The sequence below is a fragment of the Hirundo rustica genome, chromosome 7 (genome assembly GCF_015227805.2).
Source record: "Hirundo rustica isolate bHirRus1 chromosome 7, bHirRus1.pri.v3, whole genome shotgun sequence".
Classification (NCBI taxonomy): domain Eukaryota; kingdom Metazoa; phylum Chordata; class Aves; order Passeriformes; family Hirundinidae; genus Hirundo; species Hirundo rustica.
In genome coordinates this window covers 16,018,526-16,041,326 of record NC_053456.1, presented here as the reverse complement: position 1 = coordinate 16,041,326, position 22,801 = coordinate 16,018,526, and the positions used below count along the sequence as shown (strand labels likewise).

Sequence of the window (22,801 nt, the reverse complement as noted above, 5' to 3'; positions counted from 1 at the left end):
GAATCTCATCAGATTACAGATAACAGTAGCTGCCCCCTCCCTCTCTCTTCCCAATCTTTTAATTCTAATTATCCTCCTCCCATTAGTCCTTCTTCCTCTGAGACCTTCCTTCTTCATGTTTACCTTCCAATTTGGAAATTTCCATCCCCCAACCCTTATCTGTTCCTACCACACTGGCAATTATTGTTGCAATCCCACTAAAAGAATACAAACTCAACAAAATTTTTCAGTAAAGAACAACTGTCTTTTTGAAGCATGTGCTTTCATCAGACACAAGTTATTTTGTTCAGTATAGGGGCGGCATTTAGTGCTCCAAGAGACAAAGGAAGCAATGTTCAGTGTCCCTTCTAGCCTTAAACTTCAAAAAATCCTTTTGATGTTGTTTATTAAAAGAAATAATCACTCCTTCCAATATTAATCATCAACTGTACTGTCCATTAGAATTTTCTTCAGCTGCCTAAAGGTTTTAAGCACGGTATTTTCCTTTTACATATTATGACCAGCTGGATTTCACAGCATCACATTAGCTAATCTGTGGCAAAGCTACCAAGAAAAAAAAGACCAAAGACCATCTGGCTATTTTTCCATTCTGACTTATAGCCTTAAGGCAAGTCTCCAAAAGGTCTCCCAGATCAGTCTATGATATGAGCATTAAGGCCATGGTCAGAAAAACATCCCACAGATGATCCATAGCAGAAGAAGCAGTTAAAGAGGGAACAGTCATACAGAATTCTATACTTGGGGCTGCTCCAGCATACAGTACAGTGACAGCAATTACCTGCTGAGGAAGTCCTGGAAAAGGCGCCGTACAGGGAAACCCGCTCTGCGAACTTTCACTGTCTCCAGCATCCCTGAGTACCGGAGCTGGTTTAGCACCACATCTGGATTAAAGAGGTTCGGCGCCTAAACAGTGATCCAGAATCAAAACCAAATAAGCGAGGGGGTCACAGGCTGTCTATCTCTTTCACTGTAAAAAGCCAACCCTTTTGCCAAGCATACTTGGTCATGCCATGTAAAAAGGGGGATGTTTGGGTCAAGGGGAAGGCAACATCACAACACTGCACAATGCAGAATAAGGGACAAAAGGGAATTGGGCTGATTCAGGAAGGAAAAAAACAAGTTTGCAGACTGCACTTCCAGTGGGACTATGGTAGAAAAGCAAAGATACAAACTCCTAACACATACAGAGTGCAGAACCCTGACTCAGTTCTCTTTTCAGTTAAACTGGAGGCAAACTACAGAATTCTCTTCTGGCATAAATCCCCTAAGCAGCCTGTCCTCTGCCCTATCATTCATGGTTTCAAAACACACAAAGAAAAGGATCAGTTCAGAGCTCCCCACCCAATCTAGTTAGCTGCATGCTCTCCTGCCACAGCTCACAATACAAGCGAGAGCCAGCCTGTCCCTAAGCACTGTGACTTGATCATGATATGTCCACCTTCACTGCCAGGGATCTGCAGGAGACAGTGCCTACTGCACAAGCCCTTCACTCCAGAACAGATTTCTCTACAGGCACTATAAACAGGAGTGACTGCCTCTTCTATCACTGCTCTGGACTCTGCACAAGTCTCCAGGTTTCATAAGCACGGAAAGAAGTGGGAATGGCTATATCATCTCATATTCAGCATGCAGTCTTTCCATCTGATTACCAGGAGGAGGGTGTGTTATTCTCAAGCGTAAAATAACTAGAATGAAAAAGGAAGGTGGGGAGGAACTGCTCTTACCCTCAGTTTGAGGCACCTGCTAGGCATTTGTGTAAGGGCATGCCCATGCAGGCCTGTGTCACATGCACACATATGGCTGGGAGACAGACTTACCTTTTCTGTATTTGGTTTGATGCAGCGGATGAAAAATGGGTTGGAAGTACTAAGTGTGGCCATCAGGGAATGGAGAGAATCCTAAAGACCAGCAAGAGAGACCCAAACAATCAGTCACTACAGAAGAGAAAGGGGCTACATTTGATGCAATAATGTCTTCAAGCAGCCCTCTCAATCCCTGTCCTTTGCCTGCCAAAATTTCAATAACCCATGAGATTCCTTTCTGTCCGAACATACCCACAGTTTGCTCTTAAGGAAATTTATATGGCCATGCTCATCCTTGGAGCTGTATCACTTTTGTGAGTTAATTTTACAAGTCTTTCAAACTTTAAATATAGGAAAACAAAACAGTGAAATGAACAGAAGGTCTACAGACAATCTAATTGTCTACAGACAATTCACACTTGCAAGGTCCTCCTAGTAAGGTTTTATTGTAATTGTCACTACACCTGTAAAAATGTTGCCTAAAAGGACACATATACTTGGCTGAAACACCAAGCCAATATGAAAGATCAAAGAACCTCAAGAACTTCATATACTTATCAAAGTACCCTTTTCCTCTGCCACCCTGCTCAGTCTTATCATCTCACATTTTATACCAGACAGAAATCCTTGGGGCTGTGGCACTGTCTTTTTTTAGCACTGCTACATTCCTGCACATTTTCAGTGCTGGACACAAAACAAGGATGAATGACTCCTCTTGGCTGCCGGCCTTGCTTTACCCATCTGCTCCTCCCCAGAAGCCTGCTGCTCTCTTGGAAAACATCATACCCTGAACTGGGAACTGACAGTCGGTCTGCGCCTCTGGGTGCCCATCTTCAGTGTCTCTTCACTGCAACGACTGCAGACTCTTTCAAAAAGGTCATAGATGAAGTCCAGCCTAAGGGAGAAGAAAAGAATCAAAGATGCAAGATCCCTACCACCTGTGAGAAGATGGTTCTTATTGTCAGCTACTGCCCTGTCTCATTGAGAAACACCTCATTTTTTATGCCTGCTGTGCCAGAGCAGCTGCAGGAAGCAGTTCAGCTGGGCACTTCAGCAAGGAAATTAATACTTCCCATGTGGCTGCCCAGATCCTGTATGCCACACTCAGCTGCAAAGCCAGAAGCCCCATCTCACACTTTCAAGCAGCATATTACACAAAGGAAAATCTCCATTCTGCACTGGCTAGGACACCTCTCTTGAGCAAGGAGGGAATGCTCAAGGGACACCTCCCTTGAGCAAGCATACGGCCCCAGGCAAAACTACCTTGAAGGTATGCCAGCTAGACTGGTGCTGTCACGCCTCCCAGACTAGCTCTCATGATTAGCCCCCCATGACATGATCATGAAATTGGAAGCCCAGCTCTCCTGTGTCCAGCGGGGTTCTAGAGCTACCTTCTACATAGGTCAGTTCTGGGGAATCTTCCACCAGTTTGCCACTCCTGAGACATTGGTGCTGATTCCTACAAAGTTGCACAAAGTTCTTCAGAGCTGCTTGCACCAGTTTATTGTTTTGCTTGCTTCTGGCCCAACTTCTCTTCTTGGCACGTTGAAAAAGCCCTAGTCCTTCTATTATGCTGGACAATAACAACCACAATTCTGGCCTCAAGCCTCGTGCAAAATGTTCCTCAGATGGCACTGTCCGAGTAAGACAACCATGAGCAGCTCATAGTCTCAGCTCCCCCAGCTTGTTTCAAGGCTTCTCAGTGCATGCTCTGCAGCAGCTTCAGAGAAGAGGCAGTTCTGAAACAGTCTCATCAGGCTGGAGCCCAAAGGCAATACATGGACTGTGGTAAGGGGCACATGGTAGAGCTGCTGCTCAAAGGCTTGTAGGAACCTCTACATTATTAAATGCCTCCCTACCACTAGACCTCACTTCTGTTTCCCAGACCTTGCTCAAGATCCAAATCAGCTCATTTCTCTAAGGTCATGTTGCAGCACTGGGATATAACATTCGAGTCCATGCCCAGTCCCACAGCAACAGCTCAGTCTGGCTCAGGATAAGGACAGATGATTTCCACTAACAAGCAGCCTCTGTACAAAGGCTGGCAACGGACAGCATGGCAAAGAGCATTGGCTCATTCAGGGAAAACGTTGCCATTGTTGGTATAGGGAGGTAAGAGGAATAAGGAAAAGGAAAAGGGGAAGGGGAAGAGGAAGAGGAAGGGAGGGGGAAGGGGAAAGGCAAAGGCAAAAGGAAAGGGAAAGGCAAAGGGAAAAGGAAAGGAGGAGGGAAAAAACCAAATTGCCTGAAGGGACATCTGTCATGCTATTAAAGCTCTTTTTAAAACTGGGACAACATGAGTCCTGATTAAATCTATGCCTCATCTGACTTCTCCAGCTCTCCTTTCTTCTATCAGGACACTTCAGCACAAAGAGAAGAATGATTAAGAATGATGCCTGATGCCCTGGCAAAAGCAACTGCTTTCCTTGGTCTGGTTTATTCCATGAATGTGGCTTCGATCCGCCCAACAGATGTGGCCTCCTGACAAACATACCTGCTGTCTTTCAGCATGTTTAAAATGTCATCACGAAAGGTGTCTCTGTTCTTCTCCAGAAAGCCTCTCACATCATACAGCACCTGCAACACACAGTGCCGTGCAGATCACTAAGTCCTTCCACATTTACATGCCAATGAACGAGGCCTCCAGCAGAGCTACACAGTACACAGTAACACTGCAGGCATGTGCCAAGATCTGAATTTCTGGGGTCAAAGAGCTACAGAGTTCTGCAGTTACTGGCAAGAAAAGTGGCTTTTAGCCATCAGTTTAAAAAAACACAAAAAAAACCCTTCAGAAACAAGAGCCAAGTGAAACAGCGGCAAAGATTTGCCTGGCAGGAGAGGGTCTCTGGGGAAATCCTCTGCAAGGTGTGAGGTACTCTATTCACTTGAGGAGAGTGAAGAGAACGGCCACCCAGTGCCCCAACTTCTCAACCACAAGTGCTCAGCAGATTATTCTGGGAGGAGGTTAGCCCTTCTTTAATGTGCAGGTGTCCTCCCTTGACACACCTTAATCTGCTTCATATCTCTTCACAACAAAGAGCAACATTTAACCTTGAAGGCTCAGGAACCTTTTCCTTTTTGCAATAGGTATTCAGCCTTTCCTCCTCCTCCTCAAAAGTTGAATTTTCCTTGCGACTTTTCCTTTGCATTTTGTTTATTTGTGAATATCCAAGGAAAGACAACATGAGTAACAGAAGTAAGGAGTTTATCCCCCCAACAAAAAGTTACCTGAGAAACTGAAATATCCAAGTTGGAGAATATAGTACTGGAGAGCGACACACTATTTTAAGCCCATCATACTCGTTGTGCTCTGGTACGGGACACTAACTGTGTGGAAACACACAGCTCAGAGACATTCTTGGTTTCTGGAATCTAGAACTGAGGACCTCAAGTCCAGAAGATACCAAGCATCTCACAAACACATCACGAACACCTACCTCCCCTGCATAATGCCTTATGCCAAACTGATGGTCTGTCACCCGAGGCTTTACGTAGTAGGGGTTGCTCTGAAATGAAAGAAAAAGAAGTTGTCTTATAACGTTGGTATAAGAATAAATAGTCAGTCAGGAACTCTGCCATGACTATGACAAGGCTGGGATGGGCAAGGACCTTTGCTCTTGCAGAGCCCGACCACATCTGCTGCAGCTATCTGCAGCTACATTACAAATATGTTACTCAAATTTAAATGGAAATATCCAGCCCTTCAAGGCGTTTCTCATGTGAGCAAGGGCTTGCAGAATCAAGGCTGCGGAGGCATGCCATGGATGAAATGTCAGTTCTTGTGTGTCTGACACCTGAGGAGGCTGAGCTCCACACAAACCATGTGGCGCAGGACACAGGATCAGGATGCAGGGAAGATGGCAGCTTTGCATAACACCTCCACAGCTTTTCTTCATCAAAGGAAATAACATACCAATTTCCTGTCTTCCTCTATATTTTATCTTTTCTTGCACCTCTCGTCCCCTACATTCAATATTCAGTTTTCCTTTCTATTTTTCTTCTCTCATTTCCCCGCTCCTTTCTCTGTTCTGTGAAAACAATTTTAACTATTTAAGAGCAGCCGTGCTACTCTAGACCAACAATCTATCCAGCTAAGTATTCTGCCTCTAGCACTGACTATGTAGGGTAGAGTACAAACAAACCAAGTAAATCATACTTTCATCCTAATAGTCCCTCAAACTCTAATTATTTATATGAGGCCTGCCTAACGAGTAACCCCAAATGGATTTCTCTCTGAAATACTTGCTCATTCCACAAGTGAACCCATGCAGACTTCTTGCATCTGGAGTGTCCTTTCACAGGGAGTTCTCAACCAACTACATAAAGAACTAGAGCTGCTTGGATTTAAGGCTGGCTTCCATTAGTGCCATTAATCTTCTACAGGCCATGTGTGACTTTTAAACCCATCACACCCACCCAAGTCATCTTGTCTCCACACTGCAGGTCCTTTTGACACGGTTTTCTGCAGCACTGAAGCTGTCCCAGACCTGCTGTTTACCAGTTCTGCCAGAAGCTCTCCTTGAGTGGAGGGGCCCCATGGTGTACGTGGCTCAAAGTGAAGGTGATCCACAGACTATACAATGCCATAACCATGTTTTCTACTTTTACTGTTAGTCTCCTGGGAGCTTTTACTACTTCTTTGGTGGATTTTTATTACAGCTGAGCCCTGTGCTGGTATTTCCATGGAATTGCATCACAGCCTGTGTCTGGGTCTCACTCCTGAAGGGCAGCAGTCACTTCAGGGGCCATCATTTCAAAGGTGAAGTTGGGACTGTTTTCCTTCAGGCACAGCATTTTACATTTATCTACATTGCTTTTCATTTTCACTTTACAACACAGTCTCATGAGGCCCCTCTCAGCTCAGCCTTGCCCTGTGAGTCAGCAGAAAACCTCCGTGTTTGTAGGAGACAGTATCTTACAAGCCTCCTCTGACTGAGGTAACTGACCATTTACATTCTGTGAATTTACACAATTGTGAAATCGGAACTATAGGCCTATAGTTTCCTACAATACTTTCTAAAAATTAACATAATTCCCCACCTTCTCAGACAAAAGTATTAAGGAAATTTTAAGTAACATGTTGCATGATGCTGTTTGTAATTCAGCTCTTTCATCTTCAAGATCTTTTAGCAGTATTTAGCAGGTGGACAGCTTCTGATGCTGATATTTTGTTAGTGCTACGGAAATATTTTCATGTGTTTTTTTCTTTTCACATTGATCCCACTTCATTGCTCTTCCCTTCCCCCCATACAGTCATACTTTGCCAACCACAAACTTCCCTGTCTTCCACTCCAAACATGACTGCTACTGGATCTCTCCTTGGCATCCTACCCCTCTCCACCAAGCCCTTATATTTCACCCATGCTTACAACACTTTTGGTTCCTTCTGCTATCTTCCCTATTGCTCCTTTCTCCAGTCATTTCAGAGGTCATATTCTCTTAAATCCCAGCTTTTTGCTTTTTCCTCCTTAAGACTACAGCATTCCACAGAAAATACAGAGAAGAGGGCTTGTTCTCGTCAGGCTTCCCAGCAATGCTGGCTGGATGTCTTCCAATGCTCTTCCAGCCAGCACTAGAGACCTTAACTGGTATAAAAAAACGCTTTTGCCTTCAGCAAATGCAAATCCTAGAGCACTCTCCGCTGTTCCTCCCTGCTCTTATAACTCAGCCTCTTCCATCCCTTGAAAGCTTCCTAGGGTTCCACGTTAACTGTTATTGCCTCAAAGCAGACAGAGGTGACACTATGAACAGCTTAATGAAAAGGCTACTCGATGCACAGAAATCACCAAAAACAGCAACCAAAATGTAGTGGGGCATAAAGGAATGCAAAATAATACTGGCAGTCTCATGCTGCTGTACAATAAACCACAGGTACCTTCTTACCAAGGGAACTGCATTCTGGTCTGATTATTTATCTCAGAAAAGAATAGAGAAAAAAATATGTAGACAAATTCAGAAATGAACAGCAGAAGGAAAGAGGAGCTTTGAAATGTCTCCATTTGGAGACAAACTGAAGAGTTTGGAACAGTTAAGAAAGAAAATTCATAATAAGTGAAATAAACATTAAAAATATTAATAAATTCTATATTAAGAAATACCAACAACAATTCAAAATAAAAAAGAAGGAAAATCAGGCATTCTCACATTTCTTGACCTATAAGACAAGGCAAAACCACAGCAGACTACATTGAAGACCTTGATTTAAGCCTAAATAAAGTAAATAGTTCCTCAAAGCTGTAAGTAGCTAACCAAAAGTCATTGCTATTGCTTCTGACTTGAAGTCATGAGTATTACTAGCAGAGTTACAATGCAAATATGAAAAATGAGAATATCTGCATCTATGCCAATTAAAAAATATCAGATAAAGGATACAGATTTGTATGTTTTCAGGCTTGAATGAAGCCCGAATTAGAAAACTAGAAAATGTATTTGCTGACAATGTTCTTACCAAAGTAGTTAATTATTCTGTAAGTCCATGCTACAGGCTTTAATTTGCTTTGTTTTCAGTCTATTTACTATTTAGAACAAAGTGTTGGCTGTACCAGAGACATGGTAAGGGATTGCTACTGTGATCTCAGTGGGGTTTCTGTGTCCCCAGGATAGCTTTCTGACCTGCACGAAAAAGCCGTTCCACTACTGTGTCCAGAACACAAGAAAGAGGATGAAAGAATTTAATTAATTAGGAACAATAAGAGAGCTTTCATTAAAAGTCATGAGGCAAAAGCCGTCCCCAGCCCCAGGAGACAGATTTGACATGCTCTGGAGCAGACTGCTGTGAGTCAGCTGGCAGGAGAAACCCAAACACACTGTGCAGCCACATCCTGTGCCTGGGGTGCTGCCTCGTGTCCCGTCGCAGACCAGCAGAACCTGACTCCATCCCATGCTGCAAATTCAAAGCTTCTCTGCCCACAACCTGTGGAATGCACACTCCCTCTTCTCTATGTGCACAGGAGACCATTCTCAGGTTGCTTTACATATTACTGTTGTTCACTGCAGCTTTATTAAACACTCGCAGGTTCAGGCCTAAAGCACTTTACATTTCCTGCACAAAGAACATATTTTACATCAACAAAACCTTCACTTTAGGTTTTGAAATGCTGATGGGGCTAACATACTGATCATTTGCCTGCCAGGTTATTTTCTTACTTACCATATGCTGGCTGTGAAGTTTTTCCAGAAGGGTGTTGTCTGTGCCTTTGGGGAATCGACTCTCTTCATTCACCAAAGCCAGTAAACCTAGTTTCTACAACAGAACGAGACAAGCTTTTACAGTCAGCAAAAGCTTTAACTACATAGCACCAAGCCAAGAACTGGAGATCTGAACAGACCATTGAGCAATAACCCTTGAGTTATACCCAGCAAAACTCAAACTGAAAGCAGAATTCTGGACAGTTAATGCATTCAGCAAGCAGAACATAAGTGGGAATTAATTTATAAAAAATTCACATTAAGGTTTTACTTGAATGTTAATCCCTGTCTAAAACATGACAGCCTTCCTAAGCTTACTCTCAACAATAAGCCAAGATCTGCTTTCTTGAGCTGGGACTAAGGGTAGTATAACTCATACTTTTGCCAAGTCACTATAGGAAGAGAATGTCAGCAACGATCTGCTTTTAAAACCAAGAAATGCCAGGGAACTCAAGACAATCAGCAGTCCCCACTGATCCCTAGAAACTGTCACAGGGAACTGCTTACCTTCTCAATAAGGTCCAGGCACTCTGCATTATCCATCCAGTCAATGGCTTCCCAGTTTATCCCTTCCCTGACAGTCAAGAACAAACAGAACAAAGTTGTGAAACAGAAGATCCAATGTCCTGGGGTGTAGGAGAGCAGAAGTAACCGAGCCTGGCAGCTGTCCCAGGACTTTAGGGTGAATTGCAGGAATTAGGCTTTGCCATGCCTGGGGAAAATGAGCAGGGGACAAAATGCACTGCTAACACATGGAGATGGAAATAAGAGACAGCCTTTCTTATCCATACCAGTGACTTAGACTGATGCCTTTGTTATAGTCATTGAGCAAATTTCACATGAATTTTAAGACTGTGCTCTTTCTGGAGTGATGGGCATCAGCCTACACAGTGGTGATGAGGGACAGTTTGCTGCACAGCTTCAAGAGTCAGCTGCTGACCCACCAATCTGGAAAGCAGGCCTGAAGAACACCTGCCAGAAGACTGAACCACAGTTCACAGATCCACCAGGAGAAGAGACTGGAGAGAGTTTTCAGGGAGAGTTTTGAAGATTATGACACAAATAAGCTTTGGCCTGACATGCAGGGAGCCTAGAGGGTGGCCCTGCTTCTTTCAGAACAGGAGCTGATGTAGGTACAGCAGCACAATAATGTGCTTTGAAAATCACCCATGACATTCCATAAATCTGCTGAATGTGTTTTTCCGCCTTACCATCTTCTTATACTTCCATAATACAGGAGATGTCTGTTTTCAGAATTCAGAGTAGCCTAGGATAACTCTTAAGAATACAAGGAAGACTAGAGGCTATGTGTGAAGCTTCTTACTGACGTTCTGATACAGACCCCTTTCAGGTGGAGACTAACATTTTGAAGATAGTGGAGCTGCTGCCTCCGAATGCTTCAGCCCAGGCTTCATACTTTAAGGTTCAAAGCACCAATGTGAGATGCATGAATCCACTTACTAAGCCTGAGGAAGCAGAGCTTATATGGTGAAAGATGAGCTTTAAGTGCATTGCCTTAGAACAATTTGATATGTAGTCAATAAAACATCATCTCATTCTTTCAAAAGTTCAGCCATAGAACTTAAACTTCTATGCAACCACCAGGAAAGAATCATTTGCCATGATGGTACCATTTTTAATATGAGATTCCTGCAATGGTGGAACTGGCCTGAGAAGTGAGCCCATAAATAGCCTTGCAATTTTGTAATCTTTAGAATTTAATGAATTGACTATTCAACTGTCTCCCTTTACAAGCCTGCTCTCATTTGCCCTCACTGACCCTATTCAATTCCTTCATTCACAAACATAAAGGCTTTTGTTTCAGTACAACAACTGAAGTATTTGTCTAGCAGCCTTCTCTAGAAGCAGAAATACTCTAGAACATCACAGGTACTTCACAAAATACAAGCCAATATGAAGCCCACAGAAGAGGAAAAAGCTGTGCAGAAGGCCCCAAGCTCAGGAAACAGCCTGATGTAAATCTTGCTGAGGAAAAGAGTCCTTTTCACAGTATAGGAATCTCTAGGACACAAAGAGCTGTGAAATATCTCTAATTGTCTACCTTTAGGGAATTTACTTTTTGTACACCAAGATTCCATCTGCAATACATCACCACTGCCATACGTAAATCATTACCAAAGTCAGTAATACACCCAGTGACCACGTACTCTAATGGGTTAAAGCCCAGGAACTTTCCATTCAGCTGAGAGACAGAAGGAAATCTGGAGTTTCTAAACTTTACAATGAAGAATGCTTTTTCCTGGAGGTACAAGTGACTTACACTGGCAAAGCACATGGACAATGCTTAACAAGACACGTCTACTGTCAGGGCTGTGCTAAGGCTCAGCTGTCTCTTCTGCTTCAGTGGTAGGGACTGAGCAGCACAGGAGGAATGATGTCCTCCTTCCTACTACCCATGAAAGCAACGGGGGCCCGCTTCCACTGTTTGTCACCTGTTGTACTCCAGCTGCTCCAAGGAGAAGATGTGTTTGTTGAAATATTCCTGGAGTTTCTCGTTTGCATAGTTAATGTTAAACTGCTCAAAACGATTCACCTGCGAGAATAAACAATTATAAAATTTTACACTCTTGTTCCTGAGCTCTAAAAAAATCTATATGAGCAACAGGGAAGGTGCCAGGCCTGGAGTAAAGCCAGAGAACATAGTGGTGTCAGGTGGATATGAGAAGGACAGTATGGAGAGGTCCACTACGAGAACAGCTTTTGTAGCACCTGCAAGGTTAATTCAGTAAACCTAATTCACAGTAAAGCATGCTAAAGACAATTATGTTTCTCTTCTTGGAAGAAAGAAATAATTTCCCTAACTGTTAGGTCACCAGGCTTTCTCTTCTGTGAAATATCTGAGCAGTCACTCTATGACTGTTCAATATACACCCCCCACCAGCTGTAGTTAGAAGCGTTACATGCAGGATTTTCCACACAATGCAAAACAGATGTAAACAATGTATATGTAGGATTTGGATATTTAGTTTGCATACAAATCAAAACCGCAGTATTATCTATCACAGCAGATCTGCTTAGGGTCTGTATCACAAACCAGACCTTGAACATTGGCCTATATGAATATGGCTGGCAGAAATGAGCAGCTAAATATATCTTTCTGCTTTCAGGGGAAAGTGGCAGGGTGGAGATTCCAGAATGCCCTATGCTATCCTTACCAGGATGCAAACCCACCAAAGTTTCTTCCAATATGCATCAACATCTCCAAAACCAACCCACCCCACAAAAATCAAAATCCTGACCTGAAAGTTCTCGAAGCCAAAGATATCCAGGATGCCCACAGACTTAAAGTTTTCCTTGCCTTTGATCTTTGTATTAATCTTGCTAATGAGCCATGAAAAACACTGGGAATAGAGTGCCATAGAGAGGGAGTCCCTGGAGTCAGCTGCCTGTAAATACAGAGAGAAAAAATGAGTCACAAAGAGAATAGAAGGCATAAGGGCCACACGAATCTCTATGGGACTTCAGGTTCCTCCACTCCTCTAGGTTTCTTAGCCTCTGTACTGGCTGTGCACAGTGCAATATTTATTTGTAACAAGTTTTCAAGTAGCCAGCCACACACAGACAAGCCATAATTTTTGGGTAACTGCACTTGAGAGGGTGAAGGAAGTAACAAAATCAGTGACATTTTTTGGAACAAGTGTTGGGACAGGGAAAATACCTGACAACTAAGTCCACAGCAGTAACTTTTATCACCTGAGCCCATATTTGTGGTGACAGGCAAGGTAACTCTGTTCAGTACTCCTAGCAGAGCTGTCAAATGGGTATCTGCTCAGTTTTCAAAAAACTGGTAGGGCAGGATTTAATAGAATATTCTGTCACCAAGTTACCCTCCAAAATTCCCTTTCCAAAATGTTCCTGCAGACAGCATTATCCCACTGGAATCCAGTTAGGCTGGCCAACAGCCAGGACACATGCCCCAGAAGTTCATAGGCTGAAACTTTCCTGCAGTTGACCCAACATCCCATGCAGATATCATAACCAAGTGTCATATGTGGGAAAAATAACTTAAATTGTGATCATGAACAGGCAGTAGATAATTGGGTGTAAGCGTGTGGATGAACATCCAAAATCAAACATTTGGTATCTCAAGCAAAAGCCTGCTACCTGATAGCTGCACCAGGAATGGGCTGGTTGCATTATTTTGATAACACTTGGACAAACAAAAGTGGCACACCTTAAATCCTCCAATTAATAAAGAGACACGAGACAGAAGCACAAATTGGGAGTCTGACCATGTGCTGTCACTCTGCACATACTCTATTTAGAAGAGGAAAACAGAGTTTAGGGTTCTGGAAAGCAGAGAAGGCCAAAAATAAGGGCCCCTAACAAGGAGACACAATCTCAGAGGACAGAAAAAGGAGCCGGGAGAGAAGACAGCAAAGATCATGACTGGAAGAAAGATGCTGGAAGTGGAGAAAGATCCTGGTGATTGGAGACATGGAGATAAATGTCAGGGCATGTCCAAGGACCTTGGCTGGTAGTACCTGAGACTGATAACTGCAACTGCACAATATAAACCCAGAAAAGCTTTTGCCCAACCCATCTGGACAAGCTGCAAACTCCCAACTGGGAAAAGAAGTTGACATCTAGAGAATTCCAGAGAATATAACGCTGAGGGGTGAGCAAGCCAATACATGAAATAATCAAGTAGGATGAAAGCCATTATCTTGTCATTTCATAAATAAACCTCAGTAAATAGATTGCAGGTTGCTCCCCCTGTCCCGACTAGGACACCAGCAGGGCAATTCCTTCAGTAGGCCAGACCAGCATTGACAGGTCTTCTAAACGCACCTCTTCCCCCTTCAGTTTCACAACCCTAAATAAGATGAGATCTTTGCTAATGGCACAGGCCAACTGTTTCTGATCCCTTCCAGTGTCTCACAAACTTCTGAGACCCCGACTGCCAGATCCTCCTTTTCACCCAACCACACTGGTTTTCTCCTCCTTTCTCTTCCTAGCTACTGTTTCCTCTTCAGCAGCTCAAAGCTGACACAGAACAACCTCCCTTCTCCACAGAAGAGAACATTTCAAAGCACGGGCACACATGCCTTTTCTGGATATTTCTTCTCTCCGTCAGATGATCTGCCTTATTGGCTGGGACTAAGAATGCCCTCAGGGCCATGCCTCTGTAGTGTGTCTGGCTACACTGTAAGTTGGACACATTTTTCAGGAACAAGACCTCCCCAACCAGCTGTAAGCCAAGCCACTTTCCCCACAATGTGGCTCGAATGAGATTCTCAAAGGCGCCTTTCATCCTCCCAGCTTTGCCTGCCTTTAGGCCAGCTCATCCATTCAGCGCACTGAAATGTCAAAGCTCAGATGGGTAATGAGCCCATTACATAATGGGAAGTCCCCAGCAATCCTGTCCCCACAACAAGTGGGAAAGGGTGGGTGCAGCACTTAGGGCTTAGGCAGGAACAGTCTTTACAGACCCAGTGTTGAGTGCAACAGGCTCACCCAGTGAAGATAGCTAAATGGTAGCATCCACTTGCTATCACAATTTTCTTGTGGCTATGGTACTTCACTGGGCTGCAAGCAGTAAGTGTGGGGTCCAATCCACACTCGTCAGGAACGGCTATACCATCAGGGAAAGCTCCATTCAGGGAAACTCAGTAAATCCTACAACTGCATACCATTGCTGTGGACTGCACGAGGTGCCTCTGGTACTATCTGTTATCCAGCCTTATGCACTGCTAGAGAAAGATGCGGCTTATTTAGGACAGACAGCTGAGAAGAAAACTGTGGTATTGGATACTGAGGATATCTACCACAGACTACAGGCTGAAAAATAATTTTCACACAATTTCACTGCAAAGAAAGGTCACAGACTACGAAAAAAAAAAAAAAAAAAAAAAAAGGAGACCATTTCTTAAAGGCAAAGCTTAGTTTATGACTACCAGCATGTGCGTTCAGAGCAAGAAAAGAGCAACTACTCTACCATAATGAACACTACTGAGACTTCAGCTTGATTACAGTGTCCAGTTAGGGGCACTCCACTTCTTAAAAGATGTGGGAAAACAGAGACAGAAGACAAGGAGATTTAGAAAATTACTTACAAGGAAGCACTGAAGGAACTGGATTGTTTAGCTTAGAAAAGAGAACACCACATGAAAAACTTCACAGAAGCCAAAGCTTGTAAGGTGGACAGCTGGGATGTCAAAGGTAATCTAAATATGAGGAAAATCTTTTCAACTCCAGACTCCACTGCAGCTAAAGCAGGATACTTAAAGATGCTGTGAAATTCCTTCCATGGGAAATCTGAAGGAAAGTTAGACAGACATCCATCAGAGAGAGTCTAGTAACTCTGGCTTCTCTGCCAATGTAGGCGTTGGATTGATAACCCTCTGCAGTCTGTGCCAGCACATGATTTCCATTACAGATGTTCACTTTGCTATAACACGATGCCTTTCCTAGTAACAGTATACTCTTTGCCTTCCAGTGTCTTGCATTTTATTAATGCAGAGGATTTTCTACAGTTATCTGTGCATGGACCTAAAACACCAAGAGTGCCCTCAAGTGATCAGCAACACCGCAAGAGCTATACATCAGTTTATTCAGTCCTCCTTTGTGGTTGTATGGATCCAGAAAGAAGCTGCTGTGGAGTAACAGCCTAACATCTGCCAGATGTTTTGTGGGAACTGTGTGCCAGCTTTTACTTTCCAGTAAACACAGTGTAACCCAGGAGTTCTGCAGGTTAAAGCACACACACCTGCAATTACCACAAAGCATCTGATGCACCTTCTGCATGACACAAGTATGACCAGCTCCTGGTGAGTGAAGGTGACTTAAAACTAGTATTGTGCACTGGCATTTGCAAGTGAACTCCCCTGTAGAGCCTGAAAAGCAGCGTCAACACTGGGACCTGAGCTACCAATAAGGGCAAAATACCTGAGGAAACAGGAGGCCCTCGGCTGGAATGGATGGCACAGGAGAAGACTAAGGGCCTGGAAATGAAGAAGTGCCAGAACTGGAAGCATACACTAGGACACTTACCTGCTCCACAGTGAGAGGGGAGCTGATCTCTTCCCCACGCAGAATCATGGACCTCTGTGTCAGTACTTCAGAAAGCTGAAAGGCGTCTAAGCCCAGGAGGTCGCTGGCAACATTCAGCACTAAAAAGAAGACACAATTTTCTCCTGCATGGATCCCCATCACTCATAGGGATATCTTTGCAGCTCGGTGAGGAAATCCCAGGGACTTCTACAAGGCAGGTGACTAAACCCCAGCACAAAACACACTCCCCCTTACTTGATTCTCTTGGGCATAGCCAAAGCTGTAGGCTCACATACCCATTATGGACCACAGTCAAATACTCATGTAAGTCACCCTTCCTGCTGTCAACAGGAGGAGCAAAACCACGTGTAAAACTCAGCACTAGCTAAACACTGCATGAGAAGATATGTTTCTCTAAAAGCATAATACTGCAGTCTGAGCATGGGATTGCTAAACTTGGATGTTAAGAAGAGAGGCAATTAACTTAAGACTCGAAGCACTTCTAATACATATTTATTGCTTCTGTCTGTTTTGGGACTCACTTTGCAGACCAGCTCAGATTAGATAATTGTAACAGAGTGCACACTAGCAACTGCTTCAAACGAAGATGGGGGAAAGTTTCTAACAGATCACTTTTATCTCAAACTCCTTCCTGATCCTATTTCTTCCATCTCTTTCAATGTAAAAGAGAAACTGTGAGGCTGTGGACGCAGTCTGAGAATATCCAGGAGCACAAATCCATCACAGGACCATAGACCAACTAAATCCCACTGGTACCCTGGAGCCATGCATCTTGTGGCAATGTTTCTGTAGGGTTAAACTAAAGGGAACCTGCTGGTGAAGGTACCACAGACCGGCATAACAGAGGGAGAAAGGAAAAGGAAGAGGGTTTTATTGGGCACCTTATGGGGCTTTGCATGGTCTATCAAGTTGCTAGGATCCTACTTACCTGCTTTTGTTGTAATCTGGGCCCCACCAGCTGTCATGAATTCAACGTTTCCCAAATGAAGCGTGCCAGAAAGAAGTTTGAAGATGTCTCTGATTTCTTCAGTGCTGAAGTCCACCACCTTCATGGCAGTCTATGCAAAACCAAACATCTACTGTTAGCTATATGTACAACTGAGTACAATGCAACCACCAGAGCTGGTCCAGTGGGTGTAAAATGTAAAACTCAGAATTGCAGTCACCATGAATATAAATGAAACAGGTAGTCACAGCACTTCTATGAGGTATACATTTGTCAATGATCTTTACTGTCTCCTGTTCTCTCCTACATTTGCTGTATTGCCACCTAAGGCAGGTGGGCATTGGCCCATCCGCTGGCTGGAATTTGCTGCCACCATTGACGGTCTGTCACAGGGAGAACATGTTTGTGCCTGGGTGAGGAAATCCTACCCTGAACACTGGAAGCACAGGTTACAGATGTTTCTGGATGGCTTCCACATTCTTGCTCATTTTCTTCCCTGAAGGATGGATCCATATAAGATACTTAATTTACTCTGATCCACATAACCCCCTTAATTCATTCCTACTATAGGAGATTTATGCAGTAAGATTTAAAACCAGGCTTTCAGCTAGTTGGTTGCTACGTAGTTGGAAAGAGATTGTCAGATAATAAGGAAGTATGGTACATTCCCGCTTAGAGCCTGCATATGAGCCAGGGTTCTTGGGGCATAAATTGACTTTGAGAGGTAGGACCTAGTCTTCATGCATTCGCCCTGTCACTGGGGCACTCTGGGGTTCTAGTTCCCTTCCTCCAGCACCTCCACAGCTGAAGAATAAATGCCATATTGCCACTGAAACTTCTGATGTACAGGTGTTTCCTAATCTTAAATCACACCTAACCAGGAGCTACTGAAATCCTAAGCTGACTCCACTCGTCTTTGCCTATCTGGTTTCACCTACATTATTAAAACCTTCAGGCCAACAAGCATTTATCAAATAAAACATGAATTTGCACATTCATGCTGCTAGTCCCTTAAACTCTGATAAACTGGTGTCTACTGAATCTCTGTGGTATTTCAGATAGGTGATTTGCACAGGTGATATAACTTTACTGGAATATTTCTGGAGAACAGTACCTTCAGGCCAAACTGTTCCCCTTCTAATGGTCAGAGTGAGGTTTCCTGAATCAGCCTGTCTAGAAGGCTCCCGTGAACCATTATGGGGTGGGGTTCTGCTCCCTCAAGTTCTCGCTCATTCTAAATTATTGTTCATACTGTTTCCCAAATTCCCCAACTTCTGTGTCATGTTTGCCATTTTCTGAGTCTTGTTTTAGCTGAGTTTTGGACGTGTTGAACACCAAATTTTGGCTTTGGGCAAATCAGTTCTGCCTCTGAGATCTAGGCCATGCAGCATGTTTAGTCCATGAGACTGTGCCCAAAAGTTCAGAAGAGTTAGGACTGGACTCACCATGACCTTACTGAACATCTCTACATCATTCAGGTTCTCATCAGTCACACAGCCAGACTGGTTCAAGTAGCGGTAAGTCTCTGGCTCACAGAGGGAGAGGCTCTCTGCAACAGAAGAAAAAGAGACAGGGGAGAGACAACACTTTATTTAGCAACCAGTCTTCTCCTTCATAGAAGAGGAGGGTGTGCTGTAACAAAGCTTGCAGATGGTACGCAAAATTATTTAGAACTGTCAAATTCCAAGCTGCAGAGTCTCAGAAGAATATCTCAATAGTGAATTGACTCAAGAAAAAAAAAGTGTAGCCCCAAAAGTGTACAGAAAAATAGTCTTAACTACATACATATGGTAATGACCTCCAAATTAGATATCATCACTTGACACAGAGTTCAGAGAGTCACGGTCAGATTTCTGATGACATTCAGTGCTACGCAGAAGTTAAAAACTGGACATAGTTCTCAAAACTAAATGTAAACCCAGAATTAGGTCTCAGTGTTTAAGATGTGGTTGCACAGGAGATATACAAACTACAGATTTGATCCCCCATTTTGAAAAGAATGTAGGAGATCTAAAATATCAACGGAGAAAGGAGGCAAGGATGATCAAGAGCCAAAACCACATTACAGATGGGCAGGTGAAGGAGCCTGGGACCCCAGCTTGGAGAAGTAGATGGGGAGGAATAGCAGAGATCTGCTGAAGAAAACAATCTGTTTTGTGTATTTTCCCTACACAATTGATAATAACCACGATCCCCACTATTTTCCTTTGCTTTAGATTGATCTCTGAATTGACCTAAGTAGCCATTCCTGCATTTACCCCCTAAAACTGACTTCTACTCTGTCAGGCCCAAATCTTCCATCTGATTATCCTAACACACAGAGAACAAAAGCATAAAGAAATTCCCCAAAACCAGAGTACAACTGTAACACGTTTCTGCCTGCCTATCTGACCCCTCCAGAAACACCATCAGTGCTCAGCAATGTCTGGGATAGACACACACAAATGTTAGGGGGATGCTGCTCTACAAAGAGGATTCATCCACAGGCTGCAGCTGCCACTTCCTCTGTGTGCACTTTTTCAGAGCCACCTCTCCCTTCCCCAAGTACAGAGCTAGGAACCTTTTGTTCAGGCTAAACAAGATACATTTTGGCTCTAGTGCTTCCACTACATCGCTGGTCTTTGTAATTCTTCTCTCTACTAATACCTATGCTGAGGATTTGTTTTAGAAATAGATCTATCAGCCCATCCTTTGAACTGCTTGGACAGCTCCCACCAGCAACTGAATCAAGACCCTTTACCCTTCCTCTGCCTCCAGCCAGTTCCATCACCTCGTCACTTTGCACATACTTCTTCCTTCAGCACAGAATGCCTGAAGTCTTTTCTCACAGGGAATTTCTGTCATCCTCATCCTCTTTCTCTTAACTCTCCTTTCTGTTTCCCATGAAATCACCATATGGTGGCCTTCAAGAAGCTACATATCAAGTACCTGAGATACCCATGCTCTGACTGACACCTGCTTCACATGTTGGACTGGAAACAGGACAAGAGACATATCCCAGAAAATGAAATTACCTTTCTGCTCCCCGCTCACACCAGCTAGCAGAGCATAAAAGATGTGGTAATTCCGCTCCCCAGGGTTCTGATGTACCACCCTGTTCTGAAACAAAGAATACAAGAGTAACCAGCAGAAAAAGATCAAACTTGTGGTTGCAAAGGCAAAGAGAGGACCAAGATACAGGTTAATCTCCAGGACCAATGCACAAGAGGGGCTTCTTGCTATTTAATGATGGTTTTGTCTAAATAAATTCTACATTGAGATCTTTGTGGCTGTGCAACTGAGCATACACATGAATAAATTGAACTTTGTCAGTTCTAGCCCTGCTCCTCAGTGAATTCCCAACTCCAAAGTAAACCACATCCAATCAGAGATGCCTGCATTTGGAGTTGTACCCCATATTTTTCTCTGTGGAGCTGCATTTCCAGCTACTTCTCTCTCCCTTTCTCCTTGGTAAACAGGTCTTTCTTGGAGTCTCACTGTAATGCACAGTTTATCAAAGATGGGAGAACAGGCCGTGATAGATACAGAACAAACATTGCTCCTGCTGCTCTGCCTCTTCCTCAGCTGGGAGAGTTGCAGCAGTAACACCTAAGGAGCTGATGTCTACATGCTGCAGTGGAGACAGCCTCATCCAGCAGGTGATCTGGCACTGCCACACCTCCTACGAGGAGAGGGCTCAGCCAGCACTCAGGAGAGGTGATGCCTACCTTTTCCAGTAAATCTGAACAGCACGTTAAGGAAAAAATATCCAAGTGACAGAAGCACAGATTTCTTGATGATAGGCAAAAAATATTCTAGACACATTGGGATGAACCCTGCAACAAGCAACAAATCATGACACTTTGGAAAGTAGGTAAAGAGTGTTTCTAAACATCGTCTTAGATCATCCTCTCTATTCACTGTCCAAGGAGGTATGATGTGCCAAAGAGATATTTAAAAGGGCAGGGCCAGGCAGAGCATAGATAACCTAACAAAAGATTAGCCACATTAGGAACACCTAGAAGGATTAGAGGCCACTCTTATCTGAAAGTCTGCACTCCACACAGCAAGTCTTGCGTCAATTCTCATTGCTCCTGCTAGAGACCGCTATCTTAAATCCACCGACAGCACAAAGAGCAGAGGCCAAACAATCCAAGCCTGTCATTTACAACAGCAATAAATTCATCTGGCTACTACTTCAGTGGCAACTGGTGTGGTTTTCAGTCAGCAGCAGCTTTGAACACGCATCAAGAACTGCAGCCAGGGCAGCTTTACCTGCCTCATGGAGACAAAAGGTACGTCAAAACCTACGGGAGAGGGGTACCTGGGAAGAAAGTCATCACGGCACAACACAGTTGGACTATATCCAGTCTTCACTGTCCTTGTTGTCACTGGAACAGATCAGGCTCCCCACAGAAGTGGCCATGTCACCAAGCTCCTCAGAGTACAAGGAGCATCTGGACAAAGTGTGTAAGTCATGTGATTTCATTTTAGGTAGTCTTGAGAGGAGCAGGCAGCTGGACTTAATGATCCTAACGAGTCCTTCCCAACTTGAGCTACTCTGTGATTCTATGACTAGGGTTTCAAGGTCCACTGAAGATGGCAGCTCAAAACAGGAACTCATAATTATCTTCTGCACCCAAATATTGTGCATAATGTATTTATTCTTAGTCTGGTCACTTTTCTCAATCACAAATTCATTGGTAGAGCTAAGATAAGTGAACAATTTTATGTGGAGCAAATAGGATGCAATCAACCTCAGGGATCTTCAAGGTAGAAAATTCCAGGTTTTTAACTATTAAGTGTTGAGATTAATGAAGTGGAAAGTCAAACTATGTCCCTACCTAATGCAATACTGAGACAAAAGATTCCCAGAGTTAGGTGCTGCAGAGCCACAAAACCAACACTTCTTCCCTCTTCAAGTTGCAAATTTGCCCACAGTTGTAAATTGACTTTGAAAAACTTTGATGAGGGATTTCCTGATCTACACTGAGCTCCTCCTCATCTTTGCTCACTCAGTCCGCTTCTGGTCCACTGCAGAAAAGGATACAATCAGTTACTCGGCCTCCCTGGATGTGTCCATGTTGAGAGAAGTGCAGCTGGATGAACTTGCCAAAGCGGCTGGAGTTGTTGTTATAAACTGTCTTGGCATTTCCAAAGGCCTCCAGAATGGGGCTGCAGAAACAAGGCAATGAAGATATGATTAGTGATGGGATACCATTAAAACCAAGCGTGTGCCCAGTCTTTTGACATTTGCACACTGTGTTCTGCCATGAGAGATTCATTTGTTACAGCACCAGCCTGGACAAGCAGGAAGAGCTCAAGGGAAAGGAAGGATGGCAAGAGCAATTTAACACTCTGCTAGATAAATTTTAAACCTTTGGGATTGCAGTTAATTAAATCAGTCCGCAATCTGTATGGGCAGCTGGTGCTCACACTGTCAAGGGCATTCCCCACCAGTGTGGCTTCAGGAAATGAAAGGTGGCAAGACCCAGCCAGGTTTGTCCTCAACACAGCACACCCCATGAATGCAACTGTATTTTTTCAAGGATTTTCAGAAGCATCAGACATATATGGCAAATACTCTGTAGCTTTAAACCACATAATTCTACATTCATTCCACCTTTTTTTCTTCTGCCTTTGATAAACCACCTCTTAAAATTACAGGCAAATGTCTTCAAACTAACAAACAGTAATAAAACAATTTGTTCGGTACTTAAATTTGATACTGGAACACACAAGCCCTTGTTACCTAAATCTTGCTTAAGCTGATATAAGCCACATGGTTTCCAAGCAGGGGGACTATACACACCCCATAGATTTGAAAATTGCATTCTAAAAGAGCGACATC

The 22,801-nt window shown here is 43.6% G+C and overlaps 1 protein-coding gene across 1 annotated transcript in view; it reads right to left on the bottom strand.

Moving 5' to 3' along the window:
• LOC120754924 (unconventional myosin-X-like) overlaps window positions 1-22,801 on the bottom strand; it is an 80,756-nt gene that overhangs the window by 39,686 nt on the left and 18,269 nt on the right. The window contains exons 6-20 of the mRNA XM_040069208.1: window positions 22,001-22,125; window positions 20,679-20,692; window positions 19,986-20,070; window positions 18,417-18,520; window positions 16,954-17,083; window positions 16,005-16,123; window positions 12,251-12,397; window positions 11,444-11,544; window positions 9,498-9,564; window positions 8,953-9,045; window positions 5,240-5,308; window positions 4,297-4,379; window positions 2,589-2,697; window positions 1,818-1,898; window positions 779-903 (exon numbers count right to left, since the gene is read on the bottom strand). Of these exons, the coding sequence (XP_039925142.1) occupies window positions 779-903; window positions 1,818-1,898; window positions 2,589-2,697; window positions 4,297-4,379; window positions 5,240-5,308; window positions 8,953-9,045; window positions 9,498-9,564; window positions 11,444-11,544; window positions 12,251-12,397; window positions 16,005-16,123; window positions 16,954-17,083; window positions 18,417-18,520; window positions 19,986-20,070; window positions 20,679-20,692; window positions 22,001-22,125 (1,452 nt within the window). The remainder of the gene's footprint in view (window positions 1-778; window positions 904-1,817; window positions 1,899-2,588; window positions 2,698-4,296; window positions 4,380-5,239; window positions 5,309-8,952; window positions 9,046-9,497; window positions 9,565-11,443; window positions 11,545-12,250; window positions 12,398-16,004; window positions 16,124-16,953; window positions 17,084-18,416; window positions 18,521-19,985; window positions 20,071-20,678; window positions 20,693-22,000; window positions 22,126-22,801) is intronic.